General features: G+C 40.6%; 1 protein-coding gene across 1 annotated transcript; it reads left to right on the forward strand.

The window, feature by feature from the left end:
- The first annotated feature begins 294 nt into the window (after window positions 1-294).
- NIPAL1 (NIPA like domain containing 1) lies at window positions 295-14,718 on the forward strand. Its single transcript, XM_065060840.1, has 6 exons — window positions 295-777; window positions 4,654-4,920; window positions 5,980-6,036; window positions 6,493-6,583; window positions 8,360-8,520; window positions 8,659-14,718. The coding sequence occupies exons 1-6, from the start codon at window positions 507-509 to the stop codon at window positions 9,261-9,263; spliced, it is 1,452 nt and encodes a 483-aa protein (XP_064916912.1). The 5' UTR covers window positions 295-506; the 3' UTR covers window positions 9,264-14,718.
- The last annotated feature ends 95 nt before the right edge of the window (window positions 14,719-14,813 follow it).

Here is a 14,813-nt window from a genome sequence, read left to right on the forward strand (position 1 = left end):
GGTCCTCGGACTGTTACAGGATGTTTGCTGGGCAACCCTAGGTTAGCATGTAATGGCTTATTAAGCCACACATTTTGTAAATGTATTTCACTTATCCATGGTGAAACCAAGGGCTTAGACTTGTACCTTGAAACTGTTGATTGTCTAGTACAAATAATTGTTTCTTATGACACCCTGGAAACTGTTCAACCACAGGGAGTCATCTGAGGGTAAGCACCACCAGACGCTGCCCTTCTTCGAAGCTGGGATAGTCTGGCAGAGCCAGACTAGCCAGTGATCAGGGCTAGTGCAGGCAGCCCATCACGCACTTAAGTGCTTGCACGTTAAACTGCTCACCTCTTGCCTCAGTTGTGAAGGGGAGGAAAAATAAATCTATAGAAATTTCCAGTAGCCCCCAATACTGCCCAGGTACCCCAGGAGAGAGCTCTTTCCTTTGGATTCAGGGTTCAGGTGGGGCCGCAGAAGTCCCCAGGTGAAAACCGGGACTTTATAATGATTTATACGAAATGAAAACCATTCGGGGTCACTCCTGGAGTCCTCCGTACCCGTTTCCCTGTCGGACGCGCCCACAAGCACGGCGGGGATGCCACTGCCACCTCCAGCTGCCAGCTCGGGGGCAGCGGGGCTGGCGAGTGGGGCGCGCCCAGGTGCGCCGGGACGCGCCCGGGCGGGCGGAGCCGCCGCTGCCGACCGCGACGCTGCGGAGCCCGCGGAGGGGGCGGCCCGCAGCCATGGGGAACCGAGAGACGCTGCCCGCCCGCCCGGCCTGCCGCACGGGTCAGTGCCTGCGCGGAGAGCGAGCCGGGAGGCTGCGGGGCTGCGCGGAGGGGGGCGCAACACCGCGCGCGGTGCACAGTAGGCGCGCGGCGCTGGGAAGAGGGGCGCGCTGGGGGCGCGGCGCTACGCGGAAGGTGCGCGGGGGTTGCGCGGTACAGGCGACGCGGCGGCGTGCGTAGGATGCGCGGCACCGGGCGGAGGTGAGGGCGGGGCACGTGCGCGCCGCACCCGTAGCCCCCGCGCTTCCCCTCCGCCCGCACCGCGGGAGCGGCGGTCGTGCTCCTGCATACGTAAGACTGCTCCGCCGTGACGTCACGCAGTCGTTTTTCAAGGAGTGTGGCGCTGCCAAGCGCGGTGAGGTGAGGTTCCTGCACTTCTTCTCCCTTGGCTGGATCGTGTATAAACCCTCTTTTCAGTAGCTTTTGTGCATTTTCGTGATTGAGGATGTGCCGGAGAACCACTCCTTGCTGCTTCTCAGCCCATCAACTTTCAGCCCCAGCAGCCAGGCCTTGGCAAAAGTGGGCTTGGTATTTCCCAGGTGACCAAGAAAGGCATTTAATATCCCTGCCAGGTGTGAGCAGACTCGTGAGCGCAACAAAAACAGTTAAATGACGTGTCTAAGCTAAGAAAATAGTTTTCCAGGTGACTTAGGACCAGTATTTTCAGTGGCAGGCTGAAAACTAAGCTAACTGCCACTATGAACCACGGCCCTAGACTTTTGCAGAACTACAAGTTAGAAGTGCTGCAAGGGCTGTTTGTAGCAGGATGGCTGATCTGCTTGACTCTATAGATAATGTTTAGGTTTTTGAGAAAACATTTTTTAATTCAGCTGAATTGTAAAAACACTTTAGAAGGTACAACAGTGGCTGCCTGAACTCAGACTGGTTTCTTGTTGCTATCAGCCTTGAGTCACAGCTCAGAGAGTTTATTTCTGCAAAGAGAGGTTCTGCTGACAGGTTTGTGTTTGTTGACGTTTGGAAGTGGGTGGTGAAACTAGCTTAGCTACAGAAACTGAGCGCTGAGCAAGCCAGGCAACCTCAGAGATTTGTCACCTTCCTCAGTGCTTCCAGGTAATCTTCAGACTGTTCGAAGTGGGCAATAAAGTAATAGTAATTCCTGGATCACCTCCTCTTCCCGGCTCTCAGGTGGTTCTTTAATCAGTGGAGTGACATACCACTTTGCATGCAAGTGGAACAAATGACATGTTTTTTAAAATCAGAAAAAGCTTCTCAGCACCATAAACAGAGATCACAACCATTCAAAATGGCTCTTCTCAGCTGGCAGATGGAACAGGCAAAAAAAGCAATGTCTCTTTGTAAATATGAGCAAGCATATTTCAGAAAGGAGAGAAACATGCTGTGGCAGTCACTGACTTAATACAGATGACATTATTAAATTTTCATTATTTGATGTTGTAAAGTGTGCTGGGGAATGGAAAACTTAAGAATCAGTAAAAAAAAAAAGTCGTAGTAGTGTCATATGGAAGGGAATAAGCCTGCCATTCATCTCCAGCTAAATGAAAGTACACTATTCACAAAAAGGGGGAGAAGAGTGTTATTATATGCTCTTTAGAAACCTAACACACTGATAGAAAGCTGCCTTTACCATTGCAGGTAGCTAAAAGACCACACTTATCCAGAGTTTTTGTCTTGATGGTTTCTTTTAATGAAAGGCAAGAGCTGTTGGTGCTTCTCACATAAAGCCTGTAGTAGCTGAGCGGTAGTGGTACAACTGTCACCAGTCTGATTTAGTATCATTATAAGGTATTGATAGCTAAGGGATTTGATTCACTGGCAACCTCTCTGCTTTTTTTGCCTTGCCCTGATGTGTGTTAGCTAAGAGAAACATATATGCTTAAAGGAACTCTCTGTCATTTTATTTTGTAATTTAATATTTAATAATTAATAATTATGTCAAAACTTAAGTATATACAAAATTTTCTTCTAAGATTATGCTAATACTTCAGGATTTAAAAATACTTTGAGATACAGATGCAAATCCCATTTATTTTACATTATCCAGTTGCAACTTCTAGTAATGACAAATTGGCAGAATACTACCTGTCCTATGCACTATGCAAAAGTAGTTTCATGTAGTTGTAAATTCGTTAAGATTTTAATCTTCAGCTGCAGAATATGGACATACCTGTCTTCTGGGACCATTTTTACAAGGCCTGGCTTAGCAATACAAACCAACTCCTGTTATATAGAAACTGTCTCAGCAAACAAGGAAATGTGACTGCACAGCCCGAAAATCAAGTGAGAACTTACTGTTGTATGTTTGTTGTACAGGATGGCACAGGACAACTGGGAGCAAGTGTTTATTCTCAGTTCCTTACTTGTGAAGGGCAGTATCTCCCGGTATTAGTACCAGCATTGTCAGCTGAAAACGAAGATGTGCTGTCAAATTTCATACTGTTTTTAACAGTTATGATATTTTAACTATTCCTTAGTAAACATTAGGTGAATTATCCAAGGCTGGCTGTTAATTGTGCAGTCAAACACTTTTGACAGAACACTAATATTGCCAGAGCTTATGTATGAAAAGACACAAAGGCATATCCTTTTTTACCAAGTCTCCAGATGTTTTTTTCAACTGGGAAAAAAAAAAAAAGTGTATTACTGATGGTGCCACTCAGCGGGATGAATCCTTCATGTGTCATTTTAATTACAGGGGAAACATGGAAAACAAAATTATTAGTTGCATCCAGTGCTTTGTATGAGTCACCATAGACTGAGCTTTTATATTTCTACATCTGCTGTTTCATATTTTAACATCATGTCTTTGCAATAAAACCTTTATTTCCAAAAAGGCTATCCTTAAAACCTCTTCCAGCCTAGGTTCTCTGATGCACGCTGCTTGCATGCTGCAGTCTACTGTGAGAAATTGGGAAACATCTGCCTAGACTACTGTGAGCCCTGTGGCAGCGTTGCTGCTTGTCCTCTGCTGCCCCATGCAAAATAACAACTCCTTTTGTTCTTGGAAATGCAATACCTTTTCTTCCTTTAAAAAACATGTCTAGGCTGATGATAGCAATGATGTTATTCCTACCAGCTGTCATCGTAATGTTGCTGATAAGGCTCAGCTGCCAGAGAGTATGGAGCTTTAGTCTCAGCTCAGGATCACCCATCTCTGCAGCTGCGTTGCAGGAATAGCCAAGGGGACTGTCCCATGCAGGCTGTGGTCTCCTTCCACCTGGGGGTTGTTAAGATTAGGTGAAAATTGCTGTGAGTTGTAATGAGGCCTTCACCTCAAAATTTTGTGATTGGTTAAATAAGATCTGTCTCATGCAGTAGTCACCAAACAATTTTAATAAAATGTATTGGCACTCACATGAAGCAAGGGTTTGCCCCCTATATAGGTTTTTTTTCCTTCTCTATTTTAGTAGTTGTTTCCAAATCTTAGCTACGAAGGTAAAACTAGAAGCCTGGAATTACAGCAGGCTTACTCTAGCAGGCAAAGTCTGAAATAATAGATTTGGTTTCTATGTTTGTGTTTTGGGGATGTGATCTATGCACAACACAAATGAAACCTTTCTTCTTGAGGTTTCAGGTTAGCTTTTAGGATTTCAAGTTAAATTTTACATTTAAGATAATACTTTATTGTTACATTCCTTGGTATTGCCCTAATTGTTTTACTGAGCCAATGTAGTGCAAAAAATATGTATAAAATAAGGCATGCACATGTGAATTACAGGGGTTGGTTATGACCTGGGACAGCATTGTGTATATTATGTGGATTTTGTGTGTTATTTGCAGAGTCAGAAATGACGAGTGCTCTGAGAAGATGTGGAAAGCAGCATGCAGAGCAAGGATGGGTCTCCTTCAGGGCTGTGCCTGGTTCATGAATCACTTGTTCTCCTTTTTCTCCTCCCAGGTGCTGTGCTGTCTTTTGCTTGCCATGACTCCTGCCAAGCATGGTGCCGGATCATCAATGTGTCTGAATCCCGCTCTTCTCTCCTTGCCTCTGTGGGCGGGACTCTCAATGAAACAAACTGGAGCATTTCCACACCTGTGGAAAGCAAATACCGGCTCTACATTGGTTTGGTTTTGGCGATAGTTTCCAGTATATTTATTGGTTCTAGTTTCATACTGAAGAAGAAAGGACTTTTGAAGCTGGCAGACAAAGGAGTCTCCCGAGCTGGTAAGTGGTGTTGACCACGTTGCTTGGGCTGGAGGTGCAAACACCTTTGTTATAATTTGGCAAAGTCACAGATTATACGTTTAAAACTGTCATAGTTGAAAAGTGTCATACTTTAACCGTGATCAGAAGTCCTGTCTTGACTAGGGATGGAAATACAGTATTATTTTTGTGTGTGATTACAGGAACTGAGCTTTCAGTATTCTTAGGGCTGTGGTGGTAGCAGTTGGTAGTAAATCGCATGAGGTGGTGATATTTCCTCCCAGACAGCAGTTCTCCCTTTGTCTTACCCTTCAAAACACCTGTCTCTTCCCCTCCCCACCCCCCAATTTGAGATGGAAAGTCTTAAGACACTAACTAGATTTAGGTATTTTTTGCAATTATCTGTAGAAAGAATACTCATTACAGGAGTTTCCACAGTTAGTACAACTATTCTTTCATCAAAGGCAACAGATGAAGAGCTAGAAAAAACATTTAAAAACCCATTAGACTAATCTCAGAATTCCCTTTGCATGGATTTAAATATATAGCATTAGCAGTTTTTGTTTTGTTTGTTGTGTTTCTTGCAATATACTCTTCCAGAAAATTTGGTTATTTGAAAAAAAAAAAAAGGTGTTACTGAATGTTCTATATACTTACGTTTTATGTAAAAAAATAAAGTATGCAGTGACATTTTTCTTTCTAATTTATTTCAATTTAAAGTATAAGGATAGCAAAAATGTAGCTGAGTATGAGTATGTTGGATCTGACCTGCAAAAGCACTTTGAAGCATTTTTTTAAGCTCACCAACAATCTTCATAGATATTTTACTTTTGCTTGGCACTCTCCCTCCATGTGTATTTAGTCAAATATCATTTTTCAGAAGTTCACATCAAAAAGCAGTAGAGTAACTAATGAAAAATGTCGGTCAAAATCAAATGATATATTCTTCATATCACGACCAGATAACATGCTCTTTCAGTACTTTATATAACTAGATGCAAATGTGAAGCTGTCGTTTTGTCTGTTATAATAAGGTGATCTCTTTCTTCTAAGGTGAGATTATATTTTTTTTTCTTTCAGGACAGGGTGGATATTCTTATTTGAAGGAATGGCTTTGGTGGGCGGGATTGTTATCAAGTAAGTCACCTCTTTCCTCTCAACCTATTCGTAAATGCTACATAAAGCAGATTGGTTTAAGTTGATTTATTCCCTAATTTTTCACTCCTCTCACTTAAAAGAAAGGTCTTTGCAATCACCTTTATGACAAAAGTCATTCTGAAATCCCATCTCTCAAATATTGTGTTTGCTCTTTGAAGCTCTTTGCAGTATAACAAACTTTAATATCCAGTTAAATGTAAAGAGATTGAATTTCTCCAGCTCCTAGGAGTACTTAGGGGGAAAGTATTTAACATTTTTTAGCCTTTATTATGCCCAGAGGAGTTTCTATAATTTTGAAAATAATATGTGCATATATAGTGTAGAATATAGATTTTGGGTTATATTTGCTATCACAGCTATCATACAAAATACTTAAAATAGCGTGCTTTTTATTGCCCACCCCTCAACCTAACTCAAGTGTTCTTTCTTCTGCAGTGGGATTAGGAGAAGCTGCAAACTTTGCTGCCTACGCCTTTGCACCTGCAACCTTAGTTACCCCCTTGGGTGCACTGAGTGTTCTCATAAGGTCAGTACAAACTGGAAGCAAACCTTGGCAAATGAGCCATTTGCTGTGTGAGGGAAAATACTGGTTTTGGCTGAAAGTAGAGAATTTCAGTAAGAAAACTGAAAAGCAATGTATGGAGAAGAAATGCTTTTTGGTCCTTGGTGAAAAGATCCCTTGCTTTTTTAAAACTGAATTATCTGGGAAGAGGCAATGAGAAGTCTTGTTACAAAGGCTAGTATATGCTTTCCCAACAGCCTTCCACCTATATTATAAAGTATTTCTTATCAGCGTATACCAGGTATACTGCTGGTGCACAGTGGTAGAAGGCTGTCATTTATCTCTTCCTAGAGAACTGAAGCGTTCTTAAAAAATCTTTTTCTTCAGTTGTGACAGAACTTCAGAAGAAAATATAATATTCCCCCATTAAAATATTTTCAAACCCATTTCTTTTTTATAGGAGCATAATTCCATATTAAGGCACACTTCGTAAGCATTTTGGGTTTGTTTGGTCTTTCCCAAGTCCTTCTGAAAAGAAGGCAAAGAAAATTTTAGCTTTTTAAATATCCACAGTTAAAATCTGTGGTTCTTTTGAAATTTTTGAAATACGAATGCCTTTCAAACACTCGTTATTGCCTATGTATAAAAAAAAAAAAGATTTCCAACACATATATTAATATGGCTATCACAGAAGCAGAAAAGACATGGATAATGCTTACAACAGGCTTTCTGGGAAATAATTTATTAGCAAAATGGAATTATAGTATTTTAAATGGAAACCTCCTATATTTAAAACCTGAGTACACTATATGAAACATTGCGTTTAAAACCAACTTGGGCCACTTTTTTTTTTTGTAAGATGCTTGCAGTAATCTAACTGCTAAAAATAAAATGCAGCCATTCTGTCATAGCAAAAGGAGTGTAACTGTGTCCCCTCCAGATGTGCTGGGGTCAGCATGTAGGTAAATGCAAACTGCCTGCCTGGCTGCTGCTTCTCAAAACAGCCTGAGTTTTAACAACCGCTCCTTTGATGTGGGTGGCAATCTTTCTTCTGAAACAGAGAGGTCGTAAGAACTTCATGTCAGCAAGCCCATCACCCTTGTGCAAAACAAAGAGCTGTAATTTGATAGGCTGGTTGAAAAAATATTTGTGGGCATACCTACACCCTGTTAAGCCTGTATCTGTGCTTAGGCTGTGCTCTAGCTGGCTGATCGTGCGCACTGTGAGGTGGCCTCATTTGGGCTATGTTGTTATCCTTTGGTTAAATCTTGAACCCCTTAGAGATCCTGGGGTCAGTCCTCTTTGACAGGGGGATGTGCCTTCTCTGTGTCTTTGGGGGGTCCTGGCAAGCCAGGCAGAAACTGTGCCTGGGTGGGAGAGCCCAGGGAGGGATGAGGAGCAGTTTCCAAAACTTGTGTGCACTGCTTGTCATGGAAAAAAAGCACTTTAAACCACTTCTGCTATCAAATAACAGCTTGTGTGGTCAATCTATGCGTGTGTGAGAGTGCATATCCCTGACCCAGGCAATCAGTAATGAAGCTCCTTGAGCAATCTGGACTCTTTACAGCCCGGATGGGAGGAACCAGGGCTGCTAACCCCCCAAACACCTGACCTGACCTTCCTGGTCCTGACCACCCTTATTGCAAAACTCCTTAAAATTTGATTGTTTCAGGCTGGTTTCCCATAGATTTAAATTTAAAAGAGATTTTGAATTAATATAATGTTACACAGACAGATTTGAAATGTCTCATGTGGCTGGTGAAGCTGAACCTTTTATTAATATTTATATTTTGCAAACAGTGCTATATTGTCATCCTATTTTTTAAATGAGAAGCTGAATATTCATGGAAAGCTGGGCTGTGTACTGAGCATTTTGGGGTCAACAGTCATGGTTATTCATGCCCCTGAGGAGGAGGAGGTCACCTCACTAGATGAGATGGAAAGCAAGCTGCAAGATCCAGGTCTGTATGCAATTACAATGACCTTGTGCCACAGTGCATAGAGGAAGTGTTTGGGCCACCGAATCACTTTTAGCGTATACTTAGTCTGGTATTTTATCTCATGCACATTACTCTTTTTGCCTTTCCTCTTTCTTACAGCGTTTGTTACATTTGCTGTTCTCCTAACAGTTGTTGTCCTCGTGCTGATTTTTATTGTGGCTCCAAGTAGAGGTCAAACAAATATACTGATCTACATTTTAATTTGCTCCCTCATTGGTGCCTTCTCTGTCTCATCTGTGAAAGGCCTGGGCATTGCCATTAAACAAATGCTGCAGCAGAAGCCAGTTTATCGACATTCATTGGTTTACATTTTGTTGGGCACCTTAGTGCTCTCAGTCAGCACTCAGATCAACTATCTCAACAAAGCATTGGACGTGTTCAATACATCTCTAGTGACACCTCTTTATTACGTGTGTTTCACCACGACAGTTGTGACATGTTCCATCATCCTGTTCAAGGAGTGGAGTAGTATGGACTTGGGTGATATCATTGGAACCCTGAGTGGATTTTGTAGTATCATCATAGGCATTTTTCTATTGCACGCTTTCAAAAATACTGTTGTCACCTGGAGTCAGTTGATGTCCGCTGTTACCAAAGAACCATCATTACCACACCATGAATACGAAACCTGTCACACTTTATTGGAGAGCATGGAAGACCAAGCTTTGGCATATGAGGAGGACAATGTTTTATTCAGTCAATGAAACTCTCAAGCAGTGTTCATCATTGGAAGTATTGTGAATTGCAGACTCAACCCACCCGTGTCTACCAGAATGCTCTTCTTTCCTGCAGTCCTCTGGAAAACTGTCTGTAAGGCCACTTAAGTGTGGGCTACCCCTTTGTGTGCCAGCTGTTGGTAGTGATGAATGAAAATGTTCAATAATTGACATGACAGACACCTGATGGTGATCGTATGTCAGGCAATGAACAACCTTGTCCTTTTTTATGCAGCATCTCCTATTGGAGAATTTCAGCAGAAAAGAATGGTCCTTGTAAGATATATTTACAAAGTGCAATTTTGCCATCATGATAAAAGATAATCCTTGCTGAAGTCACAAGCACTCTCCTGTTATCTTAGTGATGGCCTTAATATTTCAGGCTTTCTTTATATGTTTGTAGTTTATTGCCGAGCAAACTTGTAGATAGTCTACCCGAAGGATATTAATTGGAGATATAATACGAAGAAAATATTGTTTAAGCCCTTTAGCTTTTAGTATAAAATTTTATGCAAGTTTTTTTGATTTTTGATGACCTACCAGGGAAACTTGAATAGAAGTCACCAAAAATTTCTGCAATGCGGTTCTTGGTAACCGTTCTTCTTCAAAATCCAGTTTTTAACAATAGTCTTAGCTCTTCTACCTTAGGAGTCCTGAACTCATTGCAAATCCCTAGATGTGCATGTACCTTTTTATTTTAAAACTATGACAAGGTTACATTTTAAGAAATAGCAACTTCATTAGAGGCCTGAACAGTTGCTGTTGGCTTAAAAAAAAATTATGTAAGGTAAAAAAAGTAAATTATTCAAAGGCAGAAGAAAACCAGAATGTGCGTGTAAGAATTTCAACTCTGTTTTATACTAATTTGAGACTTAAGAAGGAGCTTTACTTATTTCTATACTTCTTTCTAATATCGCTGTTTATTCATCAAAACCCATTTAAGCGTTTCATTTTTTTTTATCGTTTTCCAGAAATATCTAATTGTTTCTTAAGAGCAAAACAGTCTGGTTATTTATATTCACTTATAAAAGCAAAATCCATTTTCCAATCCTCGAGCTCTTTCTAGAAATACTAGGTAGAGGAAGGGCTGTATGCGAGGGCTGAGAAACATCAAAACATGTTGTTGTAGTTTGGCCTTTTCATCTTTTCTGAAAATGAGTATTCACTTCTATTAGATGTTTTAGCTATTAATCTAGTGTAGGCTTGAAGGTTAGTATCTGTACCACAGTGTGATCCTCAGTTGTGGTCACTGATTGTATTAGGTTTGCGTGGCAAGGTTTTAGTAGCAGGGGGGCCACAGGGGTGTTTTCTGTGAGAAGCTACTAGAAGCTTCTCCCATGTCCAACAGAGCCAATGCCAGCTGGCTCCAAGATGGACCCACCACTGGCCAAGGCTAAGCCCATCAGCAACAGTGGTAGCACCTCTGGGATATCATAGTTAAGAAGGGGGAAAAAACAAACAAACAAACAAAAACCAACTGTGAGAATATGTGAGATGAACAACTCTGCAGACACCAAGGTCAGTGAAGAAGGAGGGCAGGACATGCTCCAGGTGCTGGAGCAGATTCCCCTGCAGGCTGTGGTGCAGGCCATGGTGAGGCCGGCTGTGCCTCTGCAGTCCATGGAGGTCCATGGTGGAGCAGAGACCCACCTGCAGCCCAAGGAGGACCCCACACCAGAGCAGATGGATGCCCAAAGGAGGCTGTGACCCTGCAGGAAGCCTGCGCTGGAGCGGGATCCTGGCAGGACCTGTGACCCTAGAGAGAGAGATAAAAAGAGTAATTTTCTTTACAGTTTGCCTTTTAACAAAAACTTACGTTGCTTTTGACTGTGAATTACTCATACAATTTAAGGAATAGCTGAAAAAAATATTGGTTGACCCTAAAAAGAGAAAAAAAATCCTTTTGCATAGCTGATGGCCCCTCTGTTTGCTTATACAGCCACCACTGTGGTGTGACCAAAAGGGTTGTTTGTACAAAAAAGCAACCAGTTCAGTTCTTGAATGGATGTTTGGCGTTTTTAAAACGTATGTGGTTATACTTCCTTTGAGAAGGGTCTGCACTTTTTTATACCAAGTCTGTTCTCTTTTTATATCAACTCCTGGCAGTTGATTAACTTGCACCAAGTAAAAAAATCTGTATTTTCTATTGGACCTGCATATCTGCTTTTGTACATAAATAACATTTACTAGGAAAACAATATTATTTTCTTACAATGTCAGAGAACCAAAGTTAATGCTTATTTTCATGGTGTACAGGAAGTCTGTCATGTTAAGAAGGAAATTATTGGTTATCATTTTGTATAAAAAAACATTTGCTATAAGAGAGATTATTTTTGAAACTGTTTATATTTCATTATTAATTTGAAATAATTTTGTTTTTAGTGAAATTATGCTAATATATCTGATAAATTATTAATTGTTATGTACTAAATGAACTGTGTTTTTTTAAATGAAGGATAAAGAGGAGTGCAATTCTTATTTCTGGTAAGCATTTATACACTATCTGATCGATCCAAAGTGAATAATCTTTATTTTAGCAGCTGGTCCTATGCACACATAAGTGGATACTAGATGAAGCTCTGGCTGATGTCCTTGCAGTTCGTGTGCATCTGACCTGATCACAACCTTATTTTAGTAGCTTTGGCTTTTAATAGTTTTTCTGATAGGAAAGAAAATTTTTTGCACCCTTAAAAAAGCCATTGTGTGAAACTACTGTGTATCCACCTGGAGCTAAAAAAGTCTGCAATATTATGATGGCACTGGAGGGAAGAACATGGGGAGATCAAGAGGGTTTAGCTTCTCTTACAGAGTTACCCAATTTGTCCAAATGTGTTATTTTACCGTGGTGTTCTGTGAAAAGCATTAGCAAGGGACATTTAATGCTGATGATTAGGAGTCAAAATACACAGATTTTGAGAAACAAAAAGAACAGTCAAGTGAAAATGCCTTTCCTTCTAAACTAGGGAAGAAAATCTGAAGCTGATGTATTAGGCATCTCTTCCTCATGGCCAATGTCAATGAAGAGTATTTCAGTGATCTGTCAGGTTTTCCAGGCACTGAAACGAAGGGTATTATCTAAAGTAATTTGAAGTGGTTTGGAAAGAAGGGGGGATGGATAAGAGCTAGAACAAAGAAAACCTCAGAGGCAATACATTGTTAACCAAATAATGGCTTTTAAATGCTGATACAAAAGTAATCTTGGTAGCTATTCATTACGACCATACCTCAGGACAAATGAATGGGCAATTAAATTTATTGCATGGCTGCACTGACCAAATGCAGGTAGGTCAAGAAGAGCTGGATAGGTTAAATAACCTGTAGGGAGTTTGTAAGGAAGTACATAGGTTATGAGTTTCTATAGAAATTCGTTCTGCCATCTTCCTTTATCTGTCTTCACAGCTGTACCTAAAATAGTCATACTATAAAAAATTTTTGTCCCAAAGAGCACTGATTCAAAACTTCCACCTTTTTACTTGTCATGGTTGCATCCTGCAGCTGTATGGGAAATTATACACTTCTGGCAAACACCATTCTCATGCTGTTTGAATGCCAGCAGAACAAAACTAGTGTGTTAGAAAATACTCTTTTAGTAGAGCGGGTTTCCCGTAGCTGACTCCTTTGTGGCAGGTTTTAAAATGGTGCTGAGGTTCAGAACAGGACAGGGAGGCTGAGAGGGAGCCAGGCTGGGTGCGTGAGGGAGAGGTGGTGGTGGTGGTGATGGGGGTCAGTGGATCTGCAAGGCTCCCTGTTTGTGAAACTTTGCGCGGGGGTGGAGGAGGTTGGTCGGAAAACCAAATGGCACTGCAGAGAAATGTCACCAGACCTGTATGCGCAAGTAATTTATCTGCTTTTTTTTTTTTTTGTCGGGAGTACTTTTGATGAGAGAAGTCATTTCACTTCCTGAAAATACATCCCAGTTGGTTAACAATGCTGGCTTGCTGCAAGTTTCCTGGTGTTTGTTTAGGAAACATCAGCAGAATTTTTATGAATGCTGAGCACCCATACAGCCTTTGTCCAGACATTCCCTTTGTGGAGGTGTTATAGTGTCTCCTTCTAACCTTTACGGCTCTTTCAGATCTCGCTTTTATCACACAGAGGTTTTAAAAAACAAAAAGACAACAGAACAGTTAACAGACATCCGTTTGCCCACATGTGCCTCTTTATGGTCAGGGACATGAGTGACATTCACTGTTCACCAGTATAAGTACTTTCATATTTTCCTGTTTGAATATGGTTAGAGCTTGAGCTAAGCTTAGAGACACCATGAACACTAAGGTGGCCTACTTAGTCTTTTTTTTTATGGGTGTAGCAGTTTTGGTAAGTAAATACACTGTAGATACCTGACCTTTGTCCTGTAGATCTTTCTTACTGCCGATTAAGCACCAATTTGACTGACTTTTAAGCATGTTCTAGTGTTTTTTCATTTATTTATTGTCAACCTGATGATAGAAGCTGTTGAATTTATCTGTGTCAGAGTGCTAATAACAGCCTACTCATAATATTCCCAAAGCTACCTATAGAAATATTATATTGGGAAGCTGAGGCCACGTGGGCAAGCATTATTGGCTCCACATATTAGACCAAAATGTTTCAAGGATGGATGCGTATTCACCATGGGACAACTAAATGAAACAGGTACGAGCAGGTTGCTTTGAGTACATAAACCTAATGGAGCTGCTTTTTACTGCACGATGCTGTAGTATATTACATATTAACTCGCAGTAATAAATGTGGCAAAACCAGTTTTACAGGAGCTGTTGTAAAACATGTCTCATACATTATTCAAAGTCCCCATGTACTTTTACATTGCAGAGACAGTTTGAATTTCATATTTGTAGCACATCATCTGCTGAAAAGTCTTGTACTTCTGTGGCCTGGGCATAAATAGTGGTGAGCATAATGCGCAGTACTGTGTTGTATAGATCTGTATTTAGTCATAGCTCTGATAAGGAATTGAATGGTCATATATAAGTTGATTATAAAAGTGAACGGCTACATCAATTGGTGGCAAGTCTTTAGCAGATTGTATGAAATGATAGAGATATCATGCTTCACTTGAAGCAGAAATGCCTTAAGAGTTGTTTGAAGGTTCTCCTAAACGTTCAAACAACAGGATTAAGAACTTCCTTTCCCAAGGGACTATCAAAATGCCAGGAATGGATGTGACCCAAACATGCCATCTTCTGGAAATTAAAAACTTGGGATGATTGAGATGTTCCATTTTATTGATGCAGTTATTTTTTAAATTTGAAAAGTAAAAATCGTGCAGAATTTAGTCATTCTTCCGCTAGTAAGTTTTAAGGATTTTGTCTACAAAATGTTGTAAAACTAAATATTATGATGTATTTATCTATAAATAATACACAATTCAATCACATTTAAAAAAAAACTGTTTATTTCTAATGGTCTGGCCCTATTCTATATTAAACAATTATTAACTTCATCTGCCTTTTCTATAATATATGTGTATCAACAAAAATTAAGATTTAAAATTAAAAGTGAATAATAGCATAACAAGTAGGGTTACAGACATTGTCC

The sequence above is a fragment of the Columba livia genome, chromosome 4 (genome assembly GCF_036013475.1).
Source record: "Columba livia isolate bColLiv1 breed racing homer chromosome 4, bColLiv1.pat.W.v2, whole genome shotgun sequence".
In the NCBI taxonomy this organism is placed as follows: Eukaryota; Metazoa; Chordata; class Aves; order Columbiformes; family Columbidae; genus Columba; species Columba livia.

Coding starts and splice junctions, on each gene's coding strand:
- NIPAL1 (XM_065060840.1), top strand. CDS start 507: ATGAAAACCATTCGGGGTCACTCCTGGAGTCCTCCGTACCCGTTTCCC. Junction 778..4,653: donor CCGCCCGGCCTGCCGCACGG/GTCAGTGCCTGC, acceptor TTCTCCTCCCAG/GTGCTGTGCTGTCTTTTGCT. Junction 8,521..8,658: donor AAGCAAGCTGCAAGATCCAG/GTCTGTATGCAA, acceptor TCTTTCTTACAG/CGTTTGTTACATTTGCTGTT.